Below are 21,072 nucleotides of genomic sequence, written 5' to 3' on the forward strand. Positions count from 1 at the left end.
GGTAACGAGAGTTGTGTTTACGTATCTATACTACATTAAATAATCAATTACACTGAGATAACCATCAAAATGTACTGCTGACTTTTAAAAATGCACATATAAAATTGGAAACTGGGGGGGGTATAAAAAATGATTTTCTGATGATTAGAGAATTTCTGTTTTCTGAAGGAATTTTCACTCTAAAAAGGATAAAACCAACAGGAGACAATCATTTTAATAAAATGTACATAAATGTCTAACTAGTATGTTGGTTTATATACCTGAAACTAATTAATTAAAAAAAAAGTCAGTCCACCGGTGTTAAAAGTTTAAGTATCTCAGGCTTTCTGAAAGGCAAGAGGCTGAGGAAATCAAAGGAGAGCTGCGGGGGGTGGCGGGGGGTCTCTAGGTCTAGACAAACTGTGGTGTGCTGGGGGCCAGGGAAATGGGCTTACATTTTTTAAAATGTCAGGGTCTAAATCACATTAGTCAAAAAAGGAATTTTCTGCCATGATGAAGCAGTAAGAAAAAAAAAAACTTATTGGTTGTTCTATTTCATAGGATATGGTCGTTTCCTGTTCTGAAACAAAAGATCAACCAAGTGTGACAGTCACTTAGCCATTCTGCACACTGGGCACCACACAGGACTGAGAAACTCATTTTCATAAAACTGCCCAAGTCAAGCTAACCATCTTTGATAATTAAAATCTCTTTCCTGAGAAACTACAGAACTTTGCTGGACTGCCAGTCAGCTCTGGCTATGGGCAGTGCTGTCTGTTCACATATGCGTATGTGTCAAGAGGAAAGAAATGCTTTACGACCTACCCCTTCTAACCTCAGACACGGTACAGAAAACTAAAATACCAAAAGTGGACAGGATTAAATAATTGGAAAAACCACAGAAACAGATGCCTAGCACAACAGGAGTCAAAGACAGGGACAGCTGGCTGTGTCCAGCTCGGTCAAGAATGACAAGGATAGATGCCTGAGGTCGCCTGGCTTCAGCTCTGGGCACTCGAGAGGGAGCCCTCCGGGACACCGGATCCTGTGCTACTTCCGGATGCACAGCACACACCTGTGTATCCCATCTGCCAAAGCACGTCTGCCTGGAGGGTCTGGGCAACCTGGCGCGGGATGGCTCTCAGCAACCGTCGACTCGAGTGTCTTCCTGTAGCGTGCCAGAAACCAGAGCCCAGGGAGAGACTGGCTCTTCGCAGGGGACGGGACGACTGCCACTTCTGGCTCCATCGAGTGTCATTACAAGGCACTATGGGGTCAGCTAGAGCCAGGGAAGAGAAAGATCAGATGAGAAAAAAACACCGAAACGACCCGATATCTGTCAGGGAAAACAGTCATTCCAGACAGTGCAATGGTTACCTTTTCAAATCCTGTTTGAAGGAAAATGGGCTTCTCTCCCTTTGTTAAAAAGATTTTCTCAATGCAGTTGTACTTATAGGATATTATTTAGCCTATGTGATTCCCATCGTTTTTTACCTGAAATTTTCTAACCAACGTAAGGCAGAGAAAGAATGATAAAATAATCATTTTTAAAGAAACAATGTAAACTGTGATACTAAAACTGAAGAAATGCCTGATTTTTCATCTCCAACTTGTTCTCACTGAACCAGAAAAAGGGGGGAGAGGGGAGAGTTGAGGAGAATGGCTACTACCCATTGGGGAAGTTTTATGGCACTGGATTTCCAGGGCAGGAAAAATACATGTCGTCCCATTACACGGGTCTCCAATCAAACATCAATACCTTTTTCCAACTGTATATTGCTTGATGTTCTCAATATACTTATCAGAAAGACATCTTTCAAACAGCAAAAGAACTACAAAGGAGTCGGGAGCATTTCTGAGAGTGCTGGAACTATATCATATCTTGATTTTGTTGGTAGGTAACTGACTGTACCCTTTAATCAAAACTTACCTAACTGTACACTAAAAAGCATGCATTTCACTATTTGGAAATACCTTACTTTTTTTCAAACGGAGGAGAAAGCAAGAGAAATATAACAAGAGCTGTCCTTTTACCTTTCGAAGACCATGCTATAATGAAGACAAAACTGCATTTCAAATCAGTTTAAAAAAGAACAAATCCGTAATGATACCGAAGTTCTGTTTCTAAAGCAAATTATCATCATTTTAATTCCAGTCTTACCAGACTACACCCATGAAAGTACAGAGAACTGGAACAATATATAGTCATGTCAATTCCATTAAGTAATTATTTGCTCAGTCCACCTGAAATTATTCTACACTGAACTTCCTGTGTTGTTAAGTCAACAGCATGGGATAATACTGGAGGTACTAACTGAAGAATAATGTATAGAACAAGGGAGGGGTCTGTTCTGCTTTACCTTAAGTACTGAATTTAATTCTGGCTTCACTGTTTAAGAGCAATTTAGAAAAACTGAACAATATTCAAAGGAAAGCAACTAAAATGGTAAGGGGACTTGAAACCACGTCATAGGAATAAAATGGTGAAGGGATTTGAAAACATGTCATATGAGTAACTGTTGAACAAAGAGATTTTTATTATCCTGGTGAGAAGAAATTCTCAAGGGGGGATACCATGGATATCTTCAAAATAAATCTTTTAAGTACCGCCTTGTGGAAAACAGGTTAGCTCCATCTTTGGCCTGTGGGACAGAGCCAGGGATGGGATCGAGAGTGAGACAGGTTTCAGCCCAAAATGAAGCAAAGCCTCCTAAACACAGAGCCACAGAAATAATTAAAATTTAACGTCTACTTACTAAAAAGTCGGCTAAGCTCTCTTCACAGGCACGATTTCATTTTATCTTCCTAAGAACCCTATGAGGTAGGTTATACTATATTCACTCTTTGGATGAGACAAGTTGAGACTTCGAGAACAGTTGCTTACCATCCAAGGTCACAAGTAACAGGAGACTGGGCCCATCAGGCAGTAAACTATCTCCTTAATCAAGCATAGCATGAGACAGCCATGGTGGAGAGTGCATCAAGGAGGCCCCACCGTGAGGGTCTATGATCACCGTGCTAAAATCAGGCATCTCCATATTTCCTAAAATATTCTGGAGCTCTTTAAGATTAAAAATAATAATAAGGAATAATACATAATATTTGGCTAATAGTACAAGGCTTGATTTGTTTTTAATCTTCCTGGATTGCTTTGAGGTTATTGCTTTTTAAAGAGCAAAAGCACTACAAAACATCTGGACTAGTAGAAAGAGCTCTGAAGAAGTCAGACATATCTGAGTTGGACAGCTGGCGCCAGAACTGGCTGGTTATACCATGCAAACAACTTAGCCTTTTCCCCTGTGTGTTTTGTAAACCTCAGAGGCTCTCAAGGCCTAGTATAGGACAAAGAAAGAAAAGCAAAAATTTTTTTTTCCTTCCGATGAAAGAAATGATAGTAAATGATAAGAGAACCGACAATTTGTTACCCTAGTTTATGACAAATAGGAAAAAAACAGAAAACCTTTCCTTTGATAATCCATATGCTTCGGGAAATATTATGTAATAAGTATACAATTCCTTTTTGAGGATAAACTCTATCTTGACAAGCCCACGTTGTAAAGAAGGAGGAGAGAATAAGCCCTCGTGCTGAAAAGGCAATCGTCAAATTCTTTCCATCCGGACACTCGCTTGGCACAGCCCAGCCAAGGCGTGATCGTGCACGGTCGGGAAGCTCTGAGCAAACAAAATGAAACCCAAGGAAAAGACGTTTTGCAAGACGCCATAAAAAATGAAAACACATAGTGATAGAAGCAAAATTCAGGTAAAGACGAGACTCAAAGACCCGGTCTTTTATGTCAGTGTGGAGGGGCTGCAGGGCCTTCAAAGTCTGAAGGCTGGGAGACCAACGTGGGTGAAAAATCACTCCCGACAGAAACAAAGCTCACTCTCATCCTCTACTGTAAAATCTGATTTTTTTTCCCTACCAGAATAGCATGATGCCTCTTTTTTGTTTTTAAGTTCCTGCCAAGAAAACCTTCACAACTAATGAAATTGATGACAGGTCATAGGTATTCATTCACTGTACTATTTTTCAACTGTGCTGCCAGTTTGAAATTTTTCAAAATAAAGTGGGTGGAAGGGGTGGAGGGGGGGTAGTTTGTCATGAGTAAATATGTACATTCTCTCTGTAGATCCAAGTGAAACAAACTGACACAGATTAGCCTGAGATCTCAGTACTCACACTCAGCATACTTGAGGGAACGAAAGACTTTCCGTTGGGGTGTTACCCGTTTGATGTTTGGATGATCTTCAAGTGTTAGCAGCCCCGCTTTCTGTTTTTCTTTTATCTGAATCACTTCAAAATCACTAGGGTAGTCACTGGATGGATTATTTCGAGGAATAATTCTCCAATTGTCTATTTCACTGCTCTTCAGGGCACTTGAAATAAATGAATTTCTAGCTTTGGCTGTAAAGTATCCATTGAAAGCCACAATATATTCTGAAATCAATGACCACAAATAAAAATAAGAATTTACATACATATGTAACGTAAGATTATACCTAATCTAAAATTTCGCTGGCAAAAGAAAACTTACATATCTTAAAACCCACAAGAGCAGTAAACAAAGAGACTGGTTTAAATGCTCTGGACAGCAGTTTCCAGAGCTTTGAGTTGTAACGATTGGCACGAACCCCCTGATCACAGGACACATCACTCAAAGTCAGATACTTGTGCTATTTTTTTAAAAAAGCAAATATTACCAGGAGTTGGAATGGACAGCAAAGAAGTGCATGTTAAGCTTTTCAAATAGGCAAAGGGAATCCAAAGAAGTGAAGGCTTAATTTTATTTCACTGAAAACAATAACAAAATGTGGAGATTATATACGCATACGCTAGTCATTCACATCTGGTCACTGGAACTTCAGAACATAACAGCCAATTCCTCCAAGCCCCCACCCTCACTAGCTACACTGGCATCTGTTCCATGGACTCAGACTTGAGGGAAATAATTCAGAATGTTGACTTCCTTGCTCCATATTAGCTAACTATACTGGGAACACAGATTTTAGCAGATAACACCAAGCGCTATACACTCACTCCATTTGAAATATATTGTAAATAGAAGGGAAATATTTGTTGGCAAAGCTAATGTTTAAAATAAGTTTGAAACAAAAATATGGGGGCGGGGGGAGTCCCTAACATTTAAAATAATATCGTTACCGTATTCCACCACTGTTGAAGAGAATTCCACCTTCAAAGTCAGGTGGGAACAGCCAGGGCACGGGGCCTTTTCAAAAGATCTCTTTTCCAGTCTGTCACCCAGATGTTTCTTCCCACAGAGCAAAACCATTAGCAGGAGCAGCCAGATGTTGACAAGCTTCATGGTCATAAGTGAATATGGTCATAAAATTGCATAAATTCAAATCACACTTTTTTCTTCCTTGATTATAAGTTAATTTTTGTTTCAGCTAAAAGCCGAAACATTACTGATCAGCCATTTTACAGTCTTGTCCAATGTAAATAAAAGTTAAATTTCATGGCCTTTTGTGGTTTGGCCTGAAAAGAGGCTTTCATTTCTTTCTTCGTTTCTTCTCCATCTTGGACATGAGGCTTCTGTCACTCTGGTCCAGACAACTGAGTCCTACACTCCATTTGCACCACAGAACCAAAGTCCAACAGGGATGAGCAATCACTCTGTGAGCCAATCTACAAAACAAAACAAGCACAGAGACAGAAGTAGCACACTGACAGAGCCAGGTAGGATTTAAGTAGTTACCGGCATAACTTAGATAAGAGTCTCAAAAAGATATCCCAGTTATAAGACAAAAGGAATGCATAAACACAACCATGAAAACACCTTATTATTTCATTTTTAGTTACTCCTCACCTCTTTCAGGGAAAACAAAGTTTGAAGGCAGCTTCAAAACTAAGAAAGGAAACAATGAATGAGAAAACTAAGAAAAACAAATAACCAGGAATATGACGCACATTGGTCCTGAGAATCCTGGCAGCCAAAGAGAAGGAAGAATCCCATATTTTGCTTATTTTCCTTTACTTTGTTTCTAATTCAGATTCTGTATTTTCCTACCATTTGTAACTCTTCATCTCCAGGGCATTTCCCCAATCAGCACTTTAAATCTCTATAAATTTCCCTAATTTTTCAGGCAAAAGCTTGGTATATACACCCTTACTCTCTCGTGTAAAATTAATACCTAAGAACAAACTAATTTCTATTCAAGTCTTGTACATAACACCTTCTTTAAGAGATACTGTGCTTTAAAATTTTTCAAACCACCTTTTTATTTTGAAATATTTTCTGCCAATTCTATGAAAAGACCATAGAAGGGTTTTTTACTAGCATTAATGTTACTTTGTCTGATGCCTCAACTTAAAGAAATTTAACGTACTACATATGTTATAAAACCAAATCATCTCTTTGCTGGAAACAGTATGAGAAGACAGTTTGTGAGGTAAGCTGTTGCCTAAGAAAAATGTTATTTGAGTGTTAAATTACACATGGACACAAACACATTTCAAAATATCTGAGTGGTAGGAAAAATGATCATTCTTCACAGGGAAAATTATAGTAGCAGTAAAAAACAAACAAAAACAATGCTGGTTGTAGTATTCCCAGAAAAATCAGTTGCATAGATCATACCAGAAACGTACATAATCCAGCAAGGGGAAGACAGATGAACCAGACAAGACAGCCTTATATTATCACTTGTCTCTAAAATGAAAACATTTAGGAAAAGAGCCCCCTTTCCAGAGAGGTACGCCAAGCTGTTAAACCCGTCTGGGAGCAGAAACTGGTGCTTTAGGGAAACAAGGAATTGGTGGTTTCTGGGGTTATTCATCAGCACTTCTGTAAACAAGGAAACACTGATAAAGGAAGGGGTGAGAGTGTCTAAAGAATTTTGAAAAGTTGAACAATTAGGACTTTCACTGCTGTAATAACAAATGATTCTGAAAAGCAGGCCTTTCTCTGGAACCTAAGACTAAGGTTCGTGAAACGGAGCTCATCCTATAGAAATGAAATTTTAGAAGTTATTTCTGCACCAACACAATGAACAACGAGAATGCCAACCACAAGAACAAAGAAATGAAAACCAGAGTCCAGAACAGAAAGACCAAAGAGGAGGAACAGGCGACACCAAAGCCACTCCACACACAACGTGTTGTATAGTGATCCCCCTGGGAGAGAGCCCCCGTTTTTCCTGTTTATACTTCCCACCTGCAGCAATGGAGTATCACAGAATAAACTACACGAGGCATGTGCCTCACCTAATTCTAGTCGTACTGGTCAAAGAAGACTGAAGCTCATCACTGGTGGTAAGAGTGCTCACGTTACATTAAATGAGCTTCCAATTAAAAGATGTAAATAGGTCTCTCACTCAAAGCAACCCTTTAAAGAAATAAACATATCTCCTAAAACTCTTTTGCCTCAAGCTAAAGAATCTATGCCACAGTCGGACTACATATAACACAAATATTAGTGCGTGATCCTAGGGAGCAAATCTTAGACCGAACTGTATCAGATCAACTTTAATTAAACCTGTTCCAAAGAAATTCACACAGGTAAAGACAGCGGACTTACAACGCAGCCTATGTAGAAGAAATGGCTGATGTTCTCTTACAACTGAGGCAGAAACTTTTTAAAAGAAAGAGAAACAGAAAGAAAAAGTTGGGGGGGGGGTAAATTTTAAAATGCCTAAAGTAATCCGTTCTCTCTCAAATAGAAAAATGAAACTTTTTAGGCTTTTGGAAACCAGGACACTGCAATATCATAAGACACGCTCTCTTAATTTACTCACTGAATCACGTGAGTTTACAGAATGCTAACCAAGTTTCAGACACCACCAGGTGTTGCAGAAGAAACACGTATTGTCAGTGAGTGAGGGACATAGGCCTCCACGTGTGACCCAGCAGAGCCCCACCATAAAGGCAAGCAGCTAACCAAGGTGCAGGAAACTGCCAGCCAGTGCCAGGGACACTGGATTGAGGGTGTAGAGGGGAGCCTTCTGTTGATGACGTGGATGGCCGCTGGCTCTCGCGGAATCGGAGCTGGTAGGGCTGCAAGTAAGGACATAAGGAGAGGAAAAGGGCATTCTGAGCTGAGCTCCATCACAGAAGAGGAAAACGCGCCATGCGCAGGATCAGGAGACCAACTGTATGAGGAGGGAGGCAATGAGATGCCCATCTGGAGGGGCTGAAGATGGGGGACAAGGACCTCAAGCAGGTATAAAGTCTGAGCGGAACGGCCAGCAAACAACTGGAAATACAGACCCTCTCCATCCAATGGGAGTGAACTTCACAGAGAGAAAACAGCCGTGTGGGACTGCTGAGCGATTCTGTTCTCTTATCTGACTCATTCACCGAGCAACTCCGAAGAGCCAGGCACTGTTCCAGATGGTAGGAACAGAGCAGCAAACAAAATGCAACAGAAATCTCCGACCTCATGGAGCTGACCTTCTAGTGAGGGCAGACAGGTAACACACACGAGAAGTACAACATGTGGTACTCTTAGCCAGTGCTAAGTACTATATTTTGAAGGAAAAAAGAAGGGGAACGTGACATGTCATGGGGAGGGCTGAATTTTTAGACAGAGTGCTGCAGAAGCCCCTGAGCCTCTGATGGAAGCAGGAAGCCTGCCAAGCCATCTGGAGAAAGAGTAACAGCAGGCACCGGGGAGAAGCTAGTACAAAAGCCCCGAGGCAAGAACGATACCTGGCTTGTGTAAGGAAAGGCAGAGAGCAGTGTGGCTGGAGCAGAGGGAAGGAAGGGCAATCAGAAACGAGATGAGAGCTGAATGGGAGGCAGACGAGGAAATCCTTGTGGGTCAGACACAGGTGTCCACTTTCCCTCTGAATGGGAAGGGAAAGCACCAGCAGAGCAGCGCAGCGACACGGGCTGGCTGGCTCATTAACTGGCTTGCTCTGGCTTCTGCGTGGAAGGGGGAACAGGCAGGAGCAGGGACCAACAGGAAAGCTCCTCCAAAGATGGTGGCTTTACAGGGCCACGGTGGGGCCGGAGAGGTGATGGGGTGGGCACATGACAGATCTGAAGGCAGAACGGATAGAATCTGCTGACTACCAGATGTGGAGTGTGTGCAAATGGGGAGCCAAGGACACACCAAGGCCTCCTGTGCAAACACCACCGGTGTTTGCCCCTAACTGAAACTGAGATGGAGGAGGCTGCAAGAAAGCTGGTTTGGGCAATACTAGCAGGAGCTGAGTTCTCAACGTGTGAAACTTAGGAGCCTTAGACTTGGGAGTGCATGGCTCAGGGCAGAAGGAAACAGGATGATAAAAAAAAATTTTAAAAATAACCACCCCAAATAAGCGAAAACGACTTTCCATAATGAAAGGTGGTCACCTGAAAGAGACCACTGGTGTAGTAAGTAAAAGGTCACTGATCCATTCCACAAAAGGGCCACACCAGTGAAGGCCAACCTGCTCTAGTCTCCAACCCACCAGGGCCTGGAAGGAATCCACACTCAAGTAGAAAACCGCACGGGGTTGGGAATGACAGATAAGGTTTTGTGAGGAACGGGCTGAACTACTGATGTATTTTAAAGATGAACTAAAATCTGGGTTCTAAGAAGACACTCTTTTCAAGACCTATAGATCATAAAAACTAGGACAACGGATACTGAGGTTTCTATGATTTCCCAATCCAAGAATAAGAGGGCTTCAAAATATAAATATGCTTTATGGAAAACCAAAACGCCACCGCGGGACTACAGGCATGGGCTGTGGCGTCGCAAGACCGGCCACTTACTATTGACCTCTGTGCCTCTGGCCTGTTCGTTTTAAACAGGCCAGTCCCCACCAGCTCCTCTCCTGGGCGCCTGAAGGCACAGAGTGCGCTTTCCCACGTCTAAAACATCTATTCACCTGTGCTGACGACAGAGCCTTCCGGGCTCACTATGTAAAGCAAACCTGGTGAGCATTCGCCCCCAGACAGGCTCACCATCTAGTGGGAAGCAGACAAGTAGCAACAAGCAAAAGATAAGCACAGAGCATGTAAACACAGGCACATACATATACACACATGAAAAGAAAAACACTTTTTTAAAAAGAGTTGTAACTTTTCCTTTTCTTCTTCCCTTATCTGAATAATTCAGCTGAGGACACGGTAGGCGCATGTGGGAGCCACAGCGGCCGAGGGTCGGGTGATGGAGTCTGCGAGGGTGAGGAAGGACTCCTCCCTGTGGGAGGGAGGGAGGGAGGCAGCTGGTGAGGGCTGTCACAGCCTGAATGGGGTGAAGGCAGTGACACCCCTCAGTGACAAAGGGAAATGGATCTGATCAAATAAATATGTTACAGATAATGGGAGGCAGCTTTTTCACTGTCAGAATGAAGCCACAGATATAAAAAGGGAAAAATCTTGAACCATGCAGGACCAGACTAAAATTGAAAAGTACTGGTGTGAAGTTTTCACTATATAGACCAGGGGTGTCCAAACTTTTTTCAACGTTTTTTCACCAAGGGCCACATGCGGTAAAATACGCAAACAGCCGGGCCATTCACTCGAGGTGAAGTACGTATTGCCTCACCTGGTTTATTTAAGTAAACCAAATATATTTTTGGAATTTGCTGCGGGCCAATTAACAATGGATCTCAGGCCGCAGTTTGGACACCCCTGATATAGACAGACAGATGTAGAAATAAATATATGTAACTGTCCGTATGAATGTGTACACACATACATACATTTCCTAGCTCTGTCTACTGAAAAGTAGCATCCCAAAAGGAGGGAGCCCACCTACTGCCCAGAACAGTTTTTTTGTTTGTTTGCTCCGATTGGCTTTTTATTTTTAATTTCACACATTTTTTGTTTTCTGATTAATGCATATTATACAAAGAACTAAAGCTACCATTGTTTCATATGACCCAACGAGGGCCAGGACTTAGACAAACTCGTCCAGAAACCATCCCCATCAGAAGGAGACACTCAGAGTAAAGCCTGAGTGGGTCTTCCCGGTTAAATTCCTTTATTCTGAAATGTCATTTTCAGATTTTACCAGTACTCCATGCCCACTTATCACAAGGGGCTCAGGAATAAGGGGCATTATCCCCACGTCATAGTTCAAGGAACTGAGGCTCTGAGATGTCAGCAAGTTTCCCAAGACCACAGAGTGAGTGTATGGCAGGACTGATGGCCCCCGAGGCTGCCAGCTCCAAGGCTAGTGCTCTTCCGTCATCATCCTGTACAGACAGGGCTTCTGGGAAACGGTGGCGGTTGGCTCCTTCCTCACAATGGCCTCAAGAAGCGCCCAGCGGACACCTGTGTTTGCAGCAGGTGCTGGGGACTGAGAGAGAAACCAGACCCGGCTCCTCTCAAGGACCTCATGGTCTGATGGCGGAGGGGGCGGGTCCTTAAACAGACTCTTAGAATCTTGTGTGATAAGTGAGGGTAGAGTTGTACACGCACACGCCACACAGGCCACCAACACTTCAAGGTGTGCGACACACAATTTTAGATTCCTTCCAAGCTCTAATATTCCATCCGGAACAGGAGGAGGGGTTGGCGTCAGGGCTGAGTTCAAACCTTAGACAAAGAACACTGATGTTTATATTTGATGTGAAGAAGCACGGCTAAGATTATAGGCTCTGAGATCAGAAGGCATTAGTTCTTTTCTCGTGGAAGGCAAGTTATGATCTCCATTTTTCATGCGAGAAAACTGAGGCTCACAAAGTCCAGTCCAAGACCAGCAGGCCCGCAGGTGGCAGCGCAGGACTGGAGCACAGGTCTCCAACGTCAAGGCAGGTCTCCCACTCACCTTGCTTTGCTTGGGTGGCTCTCCAGACCACCCCTCTACTGACCCCTGGGCTCGGTCTGCAAGGCCAGACCTGGCCCACCACCTCGATTTTATTTTGAGGCTAGAAACCTGAGTGCCTGGGAAAAGCTGTCAGAAACATGTCCCTTCACCTGGAAAGAGGAACTCGCGCTGAGGGAAAGACCTCCCCTTGGGAGTCTTGTAATGCTGACTCCATTAGACTCCACTGCGTGAAGCCAATACTCTGCAGCTCTGGGTGGACGGAGGCAGTAAACTGTCCTTTTCCTTCCCTGCAGGAAGTATCGCTGGAAGTTTACTCACTTCTTCTGTGGGGCTCCTGGCGCGCCTGCATTCTTTTTTTTTTTTTAATTTTTTTTTTCACTTACGTTGACATTCAGTATTATTTTATATTAGTTTCAGGTGTACAGCACAGTGGTTAGACATTTATATAATTGATGCAGTGATCCCCCCCGATTAGTCTAGTACCCACCTGTCACTATACACAGTTGCTGCAACATTACTGATCACATTTTCTATGCTGTACTTTACATCCCGGTGACTATTCGGTAACTACCGATTTATATTTCTTAATCCCATCACTTTTTTCAACCAGCTCCCCAAGCCCTCTCTCCTCTGGCAACCATCAGTTTGTTCTCTGTATCTGTGAGTCTGTTTCTGTTTTGTTTGTTAGTTTATTTTGTTCTTTAGACTCCACATATAAGTGAGGGCACGTGTTATTTGTCCTTCTATTTGACTTATTTCTTAGCATAATACCTTCCAGGTCTATCCATGTTGCCGCAAATGTTAAGGTTTCATTCTTTTTTTATGGCTGAGTAATATTCCCTTGTATAAATGTACAATTTCTTTATCCAATCGTCTACTGATGGGCACATATGTTGCTTCCGTATCTTGGCTATTGTAAGTAGTGCTGCAATGAACACAGGGGTGCATATATCTTTTCGAATCAATGTTTGGATTTTTTCGAATAACCAGAAGTGGAACTACTGGGTCATAAGGTAGTCCTATTTTTAATTCTTTAAGGAATCTCCAAACCGTTTCCCATAGTGGCTGCACCAATTTGCAATCCCACCAACAGTGCACAAGGGTTCCCTTTTTCCCACATCCTTGCCAACACTTGTTGTTTGTTGATTTATTGACGACAGCCAACCTGACAGGCGTGAGGTGGTATCTCATAGTGGTTTTAATTTGCATTTCTCTGATGATTAGTGATATTGAGCATCTTTTCATGTCTACTGGCCATGTGTTTATCCACTTTGGAGAAACGTCTACTCAGCTCTTCTGCCCATTTTTTAATTGAATTGTTTTTTTGGTGTTAAGTTGCATGAGTTCTTTACAAATTTTGGGTATTAACCCCTTATCAGATATATCATCGGTGAATATCTTCTCCCATTCAGTAGGCTGTCTTTTTGTTTTGTTAATGGTTTCCTTTGCTATGCAGAAACTTTTTAGTTTGATATCATCCCATTTATTTTTTGTTTGTTTGTTTCCCCTGCCCGAGGAGATAGATTAGAAAAAAATATCACCGAGAGCAATGTCTGAGAGTTTACTACCTATGTTTTCTTCTAGGATTTTTTGTGGTTTCGGGTCTTACATGTAAGTCTTTAATCCATTTTGAGTTCATTCTTGTACATGGTATAAGTAGGTGGTCCAGTTTCATTTTGCTGCATGTATCTGTCCAGTTTTCCCAACACCATTTTATTGAAATAGACTGTCTTTACCCCAAAGTAAATTCTTGCCTCCTTTGTCATATATTGTGACCATATAGGTGTGGGTTTATTTCTGGGCTCTCTATTCTGTTCCATTGATCTATGTGTCTGTTTTTATGCCAGCACCATGTTATTTTGATTACTATAGCCTTGTAGTATAGTTTGGTAACAGGTAGCACGGTACCTCCAATTTTGTTCTTCTTTCACAATTTTGTTCTTCTTTCTCAAGACTGGCTATTTGGGGTCTTTTATGGTCCCGTATAAATTTTAAGATTATTTGTTCTAGTTCTTTGAAAAGTGGTATTTTGATAAGGATTGCACTGAATCCATACATTGCTTTGGGCAGCATGGACATTTTAATGATGTTAATTCTTCCTATCCATGAGCACAGGATATGCTTCTATTTATGTATTTGTATCTTCTTCAATTTCTTTTTACAGTGTCTTATAGTTTTCCAAGTACAGGTTTGTTACCTCCTTCATTAAATTTATTCCTAGGTTTTTTGATGAAATTGTAAATGGGATTGTTTTCTTCATTTCTCTTTCTGACAGCAGAACTGGTTTTCTAAATACCATTCTCTACTAAAAGAAGACAGGCTCCCTGGAGCAGCTAGTTGCAGGCTAGGCAGGGTAAGAACAGATGAGTATGGGACATCTTCTTGTGCCAGAAAGTGAGGAAGTGCTCAAAGAATGATGGGGGTGTGTCAAAGGGACACAGAGGCCAGCTTAGGACATTCTGGGTATCAAAATAAATAATGAAAGTAACAGATCCGAACCCACTGAGTAAAACGGAAACACATGAGTCCACAATGACACACATAAATAAATTGAAAGTTTTAAGAATCAGATATTTACATAGTCTCAGAATGCCTCCCAACAAAATGCTGATTTACAAAGGGGAAAAAGGTAACTTTACGTGGCGAAAATTCATTAAGTTAATCAGCAATGGGACACGTGGAAACGGGGCCACACAGCAGATGCACTGGAAGAGCCCGGCACCCACCGGGGGGTTCCTGCCAAAGATGCACAATCTGAATTGGGTCACGAGGAAACACCAGAACCCAAACCGAGGGAGTCTTCAAAATAACTGGCCTAGAATTTTCATAAGTACTGAGGTAACAAAAGCCAAGGAATGACTGAGGTACAGCTCCAGACTGAGATTCAAGAAACATGACCACTAATTGCAACTCAAGATTCGGAATCGGGTCCCTTTGCTGTAAGGACAACCCTGAAACAAACAGCAATACCTGAATGGGGCCTCCCTGTGATTAGAGAACAGTGCTGTGTCAACACTAACTTCCTGAGTTCGAAGGCTTTGCTATCATCATGTACGAAGGTCCGTGCTTGCAGGAAATCTCCACTAAAGTATCTGGGGCTAATGGGCATCAGCTCTGCAACTTACTTTCAAATGGTTCAGATTTAAAAAAAAAAATAGTTTTATACTGTTCTTGGAACAATTCTGGCAGGTTGAACTTGTTTCCAAAATATGCACTATATATACGCACTGAGAAGGGTGGGAGTACTAAATATTAAAAAGCACTGAAAGGAACACACATATAAACCTCTTATGTTAGACTCACTGGGTCATAACTAGACCATACACCATGTCAAAGAGATTTACACGCATCAACTATTACACTGAATGACATCATAACATCCCAACAGATGGGACAGCTCGTCAAAATGAAATTAAAAATATTTCACATTCTACAGAATTCAGAGAAATGAAAAGATTCATGGTGAAATAACTTTCTATTAAAATTAACCCATGTTTCCATAATTTACACTATAAAAATCAAGTAACATTTTGACAGACATAAATTGACACTCAGTATAAAACAAATCATGTTTAAGAATTCAGCCCAACAGGGAGCATTTTAGATCTTGCTTCCTGGCAATTGTCATCAGTTTGCCTCAAATAAAATCTTATAAAAAAATCTTTGCAGGTTTGGACATTTTTCATGCCAAAAAAACCAATAAATTATCCTGTTTTTCTTAATCTAAAAAAAAAAAAATCAACCCAATAAAATGAGTGATCTCGTATGTTGCTAGTGAATGTAAAAAAAAATTCTTATAACCTTTTAGAATGGGAATTTGCCAATATGTATTAAAAGCCTTAAAAATGGATGTAGTAAGTCCAGTAATAACAAAAACAAACACTTACTGAGCTAGACGATATTCTAAGTAATTTGCATGTATTAACTCATTTAATTCTCACAACAACCTGTTACTACCCCCATATTCAGATGAGAAAACTGAGGCCTAGGTAGCTCAGAACCTTGCCTGGAGTCACATGGCTAGTTAGTGGGAACGCTGGGCTGGGAACTTGGGAGTCTACCTCCACAGACCACACTTTTAAGAGGTAGGCTACCCTGCTTTTCTAAAATCTCCCCTAGAAATTCATTCCATGTAAGTGTGACTCTGAAAGCATACAATGACTTATGTCCAAGGATTATAACTGGGATAAATTAGGGACCATCTAAAAGTACAACAGGGGACTAACTAGCTAACTAATTATGGTTCAGCCATAATTATGGAATGTTATGCAGCAATTCTAAATTATGTTCCTTTAGAAAGTTGAATAATGGTCCCCCAAAGATGTCCCCAGCCCCAGAACCTATAAATGTTACTTCATATGACCAAGGGGAGTTTGCAGGTGTAATGAAACTAAGGATCTCGAGATGGGGAGATTATCCTGGACCATCCACGTGGGTCCAATGATAAGGGTCTTCATCAGAGGGAGGCAGGACCACCGAGCTGGTAGTAGGAGATACGATGATGGATGCACAAGACTGAAGTAATCACAGAAAGAGGTCAGGAGCCAAGGAATGCAGGTGCCTCCAGAAACTGAAAAAGGGAAGAAAACAGTATCTCCCCTGGAGCCTCCAGAAAGAATGAAGCTCTGCTGACACCTTGACTTTAGCCCAACAAGACTGACTTTGGACTACTGACCTCCAGAATATTAAGATAATAAAACTCGCACTGTTTTAAGACACAAAGTTTGTAGAAATGTGTTACAGTAGCAATAGGAAACTAAAATATTACCCAAAAAAATATGGGGAAATACTAATGAACTATTAAGTAAAACAGTTCATGTACAGTGTGATCCAAACTCTGAATTTAAATATGTATCTGCTATATGCACAGGAAAAAAGGAACATGAAAAGATGTCTACCAAAGTGGTAACAGTGGTTCTACATTTCAATGACATAATTACTAGTAATTATTTTCTTAATTCTATTTATTTACATTTTCTACAAAGAGTGTATGTTACACTTTTATAATTAGACAAAACATATAATTTAAACACCTATAAACCTTTTAAAATTTTCTGGTAAGACAGTGATACAAAGATTCAAAATATGTTACAGATTTAATTTTATTTGTACATATAGTAGAGCTTAAAAGGGACGTATTTCCTAGGAATTGTTTACAAAAATCTATCTGTGTCTACCTTCTAAGGTAAGGCTAACTTTTAGCTAGTTCATTCTGAATGAAAAGGCTAGTATCATTGCTAGTATCACGTACTCACAGGGTCTAATTAGGACTATTACTGGAGCCACTAAGTGTTTATTGGATTTAATATCTGTAAATTCTCTATATAGAGACCTGGTTATCTTTACATACAAAGGTACATTCTAAAAGATGGTATATACATAATTATGGGTTTCCCATAATTAGGTATAATTATGCCTCTAATACAGATTTAATCAAAAAATACACATCAAATATTGAAGAAAAACAGTTCAAATAATACATGCCAAGAATAACATTTGATTATTCTTGGAGCTATATGTGAAAAAGGGAGATGAAGTAGAGGAAATATATTACTTGGGCTAGCAACTGGTCTAACTGACATTTAACATTCTTTACAACTCTGAGATTCCTCTACTTTGCATTTATCACTAAGAATATAATTCTAGGTATAGCTAAAGTACATCTGAAATTATTTCTTTGCCAATAATTAAAGAACACAATTCAGGTGAGAGGAAATTACTTGTACTACCGATAGTTATCTAATTATGCAGATATGCCTTGCTTTTTAATGAACCTTTACTGAAATAGCTCCAGAGAAAACTGAATTGTGTTTAGGCCATGAAAGGGTACCATTCAGCTTAATTAAAATTTGGCTGTAAAAATACCACTTTCATAACTAATTGCATACTTGGCTATATTATCATTGTTTAATAAGCTAACATTTAAGAGATGTCAAACCACACTATCTTTAAAAAAAAGGTGTATTCTTATGCCTGATTGAACCATTCTTTCTGGCACATTCTGTCCATTAGGTTTTATAAGGGGAAAAACACACAAATAATTCAGCCCAAAGAATCAATAGTGCCAAAGTTAAAAAAAATCTTGGTCTGCACTGTCTTTCATTGCCTACCTAGCCTTTCACCCATGTTGCACCTGTCTAACTTATGTTCTTTATCCTTCAGTCCTCTGGTAGTGGTTAGCCACAGAAGAGGCTCCTTCAAACTCAGTCCTTTTCCCATTTTACTTTAAACCCATTTCCTTAAGCAAAAAGACATTGTCCAGATTAATAAATCTAGCTAACAGATTTCTGCAACAGTCAAAACTGATGAGGAAAACAGAATGAAAAATCAACTTTTAACCACCTCCTAACCTGTCTCAGGCAAAACACTGGAAAAGACAACAGTCCTCTACCCAAATGCCAAATACAAGGTCTAGCCTCCAGTTCTTAATAGTTCAAATCACCAAGGGTTGGAGTTGTCAAGTTTTTCCAATAAAATATAACCAATATCTCTACTCTCTCCTGGTGCAAAGAGGCAGTTGTAAATCTCCCCCGGAAAACCCCACTTAAGACACCTTTACCTAAGTCTTCAGCCTTCCTAGCTTTTGTTACTCTAATTCGGGACTTACTGTGGCTGCCACAAAAATAAAGAGGCATTGGGCAAGAACTATCTACCATCAGAATTACAGAAAATGGAATCAGAGAACATGTAAATTTGAAGGAAATGCTAAAAATCTCTTGCGTAGAAGAGATCCGGCTTGATCTCATGGGTGCTTCAAAGGCTCTGCAAACACTTAATTAGAATTTCTTTTTTCATAGGAACAACCAACTCTTCATTATAAGGGATGGTTGGGGAATGCAATGGAGAGAACTAGTGGACAAATGTCCCATGCAGGCGACACCCCCCACTACCTCCAATAAAGGGCTCTGGCCATCTGCATTATACATGGGAACACAAAATAAAATTTCACTTGCAAAAAGTGTACAAAATGAATGGATAAATAAAATGTGTTACATCCATAAAATGGAATATTACTGGGCCAGAAAAAGGAATGAAGGGTTGATACATGCTACAACTTGGATGAACCTTGAAAACATGCTAAATTAGTAAATTAAAGAAGCCAGACACATAAGGCCACATATGACTCCACCTGAATATGTGAAGTATTCGGAAAAGACAAATCTAGGGAGACAGAGAGATTAGTGGTGGCTGGGGTCGGGGTTAGAAATAGGCAGTGACTACAGATGGGCACCAGAGATCTTCTTGGGGTGGCAGAAATAGTTCCAAAAGTGGATTGTGGTGATGATTGCACAACTCTGTAAATTTGCTTTAAAAAAATCACTGAGTGCAATCACTATGTCGTGCACCTGAAACCAATACAATATTGTATGTCAACTATAACTAGAAAATTTTAAAAAATTATTTGAAATCATTTAAATACCTTCGTACCCGTAAATAAGTACCTTAAAACAGGTGAATTCTATAATATGTAAATTGCACCTTAAAGCTCTTAAGTTTTAAAACAGTATATATGTAAAACGGTGCTGCGGACAAAAAAGTTGGAAAGAATCACTGTTCTGCAAGCCCCTCCTTTTTATACATATGTGCTAAGTAAGACATATGCTGACTAAGACCCTGAAGTCAGAGAGCTACTGACTAGCACGGCCAGCCACAGGAAACTAAATTCTCCAGAAAGTTCAACTCAGATCTTACGCCACTTTATCTCACTTGGAAGCGTCTTCCAGTAAATTGCAGTATTTCATTTACCTTGCCTAAACAAAGTGGCCAACATTCTCAGGGGCGCTAACCCAAACAAGGGGTAACATTTTCATAAAAACGCTCTACAACCGTCTTAAGAAGCACCTCCTGACAGGACAAGGCAAGATCTGAAGATCCTGCAGGTCTGCAAGGCATTCCGGCTCTGACAGTAAAGCAAAGAGTCTTAGGGGCCCAACTTGAAGACGAGCTTCTTACACTGCAGTTTTGAAAATCAGCGGAGCAGTGTGTCCAGACTCCGAAAAGCCCAGAACCGAGGTCATCACAAGTCTGCTAGCAGCAGGGCTCTGGGAGCAGAGCTAGCACTGTGGGTATGTTCGGAGCTTGAGGGCCAGAGCCTGGATATTGTTTCATTCCGTTTATTTCACATAAAGAAAATGAAATGGGACCAGCTACCCCTCCGTGTAAACACGCAGAAAGGGCCAGGCGGCGACAGCAGCCGTAAGTCTGGGACCGCTCATGTCCCACCGCCATGCACGTCGCGTTAGCCGGGGCGTCCAAATGCCTCGCTTACCGCACGCCCCCTTCGCCGCCGGCGCGGCGCCCTGTCCGCGCCCTGCGGGTCCACAGTCGCACGGAGGGCCCAGCCACCGCACGCTAGACCTCCACCCTCGGGGCCTCGGGCCCGGCGAACACAGGTGAACGCGCGGGCGGTCGGGAGGAGGGGAGGCGGCCCCGGGGGTCCGGCCGCCTGACGTACCTGCGGCTGCCTCAAGCTCGGGTCCGGTGGGCCCGGGATAACGGCGCCTCCGCGGCGAACACACCTCGGGTCTCCATTCGGGGCTGTTTACTCCCAACTCTCGCGATACCGCGCGATCGGGGCGGAGAGACCGACAGCTGGAATAGCCAGCCCCGCCGGTCGTGCGTGCCTTGCGTGGGGCCTGCGTGCGCGCTCTGGACGGCGAGGGCCGCAGGGCCTAGGCCTGGAGGGCGGGCCATGGTCTCGCGACATCTGCGGCCCGGGGCCGGGGGCGGGAGGCAGTGGAGAGTGGTCCTCCTGCGCGAGGAGAAAGTACAGTAGGAGGGGCTCGGAGTGGGATGCGCTGGGCTTTGCGGCCAGGAGCTTGGAGAACGGGCACAGGCCCGAAAGCGGCCGCGCCGGGCAAGGTCCGATGGAGGACGACGCTGACTGAACGCCCCCCATGGCCAGCATTTGCTATAAACGCCTGAAGCTTGTACTCCAGCGCTCTCTTCCTGGGGCCTTTAGGTGTCCCTATGCAGAGCCAGGCTCAGGCGGCACCCCCACGCACCCACTCTACAAACCTCTACCCATTTCACCGACATGGCAGCTGAGACGCGGGCAGGTGCATCAGTCACCTGTGAACCAGTCACCTGTCTGACTCCCTTTCTGACAGGAGAAACCCCTGCTCCAAATCCCATCTGCTCCACTCCTAATCCCCCTCCACCTCGCCTGGACCACTAATGCCAGCCACGTGGTTGCCCTTTTGAAGAAATACGGATCAATGTGTTAAACTCTGACAAGTTTGCCGCCCCAAAAATATCTGGGTGATTGAGATATTAGGATCGCAGGCTGTTTTCTGTCTAAATGCTGAACTGGCCCACACTTGGCATTCGGCACAATTGGGGGACTGAAAACATGTTTTACGTTATG

At 42.1% G+C, this 21,072-nt stretch overlaps 1 protein-coding gene across 1 annotated transcript in view; it reads right to left on the minus strand.

Annotated features, from left to right (window-relative positions):
- The window catches only part of MBTPS1 (membrane bound transcription factor peptidase, site 1), a 55,099-nt gene extending 34,771 nt beyond the window's left edge, over nucleotides 1–20,328 (minus strand). Inside the window, exons 1-4 of the mRNA XM_033127962.1 lie at nucleotides 20,161–20,328; nucleotides 5,141–5,626; nucleotides 4,160–4,417; nucleotides 1,055–1,258 (exon numbers count right to left, since the gene is read on the minus strand). Of these exons, the coding sequence (XP_032983853.1) occupies nucleotides 1,055–1,258; nucleotides 4,160–4,417; nucleotides 5,141–5,309 (631 nt within the window). The 5' untranslated portion in view covers nucleotides 5,310–5,626; nucleotides 20,161–20,328. The remainder of the gene's footprint in view (nucleotides 1–1,054; nucleotides 1,259–4,159; nucleotides 4,418–5,140; nucleotides 5,627–20,160) is intronic.
- Between the last annotated feature and the right edge of the window lie 744 nt (nucleotides 20,329–21,072).

The sequence above is a fragment of the Rhinolophus ferrumequinum genome, chromosome 15, assembly GCF_004115265.2.
Source record: "Rhinolophus ferrumequinum isolate MPI-CBG mRhiFer1 chromosome 15, mRhiFer1_v1.p, whole genome shotgun sequence".
Lineage (NCBI taxonomy): Eukaryota > Metazoa > Chordata > Mammalia > Chiroptera > Rhinolophidae > Rhinolophus > Rhinolophus ferrumequinum.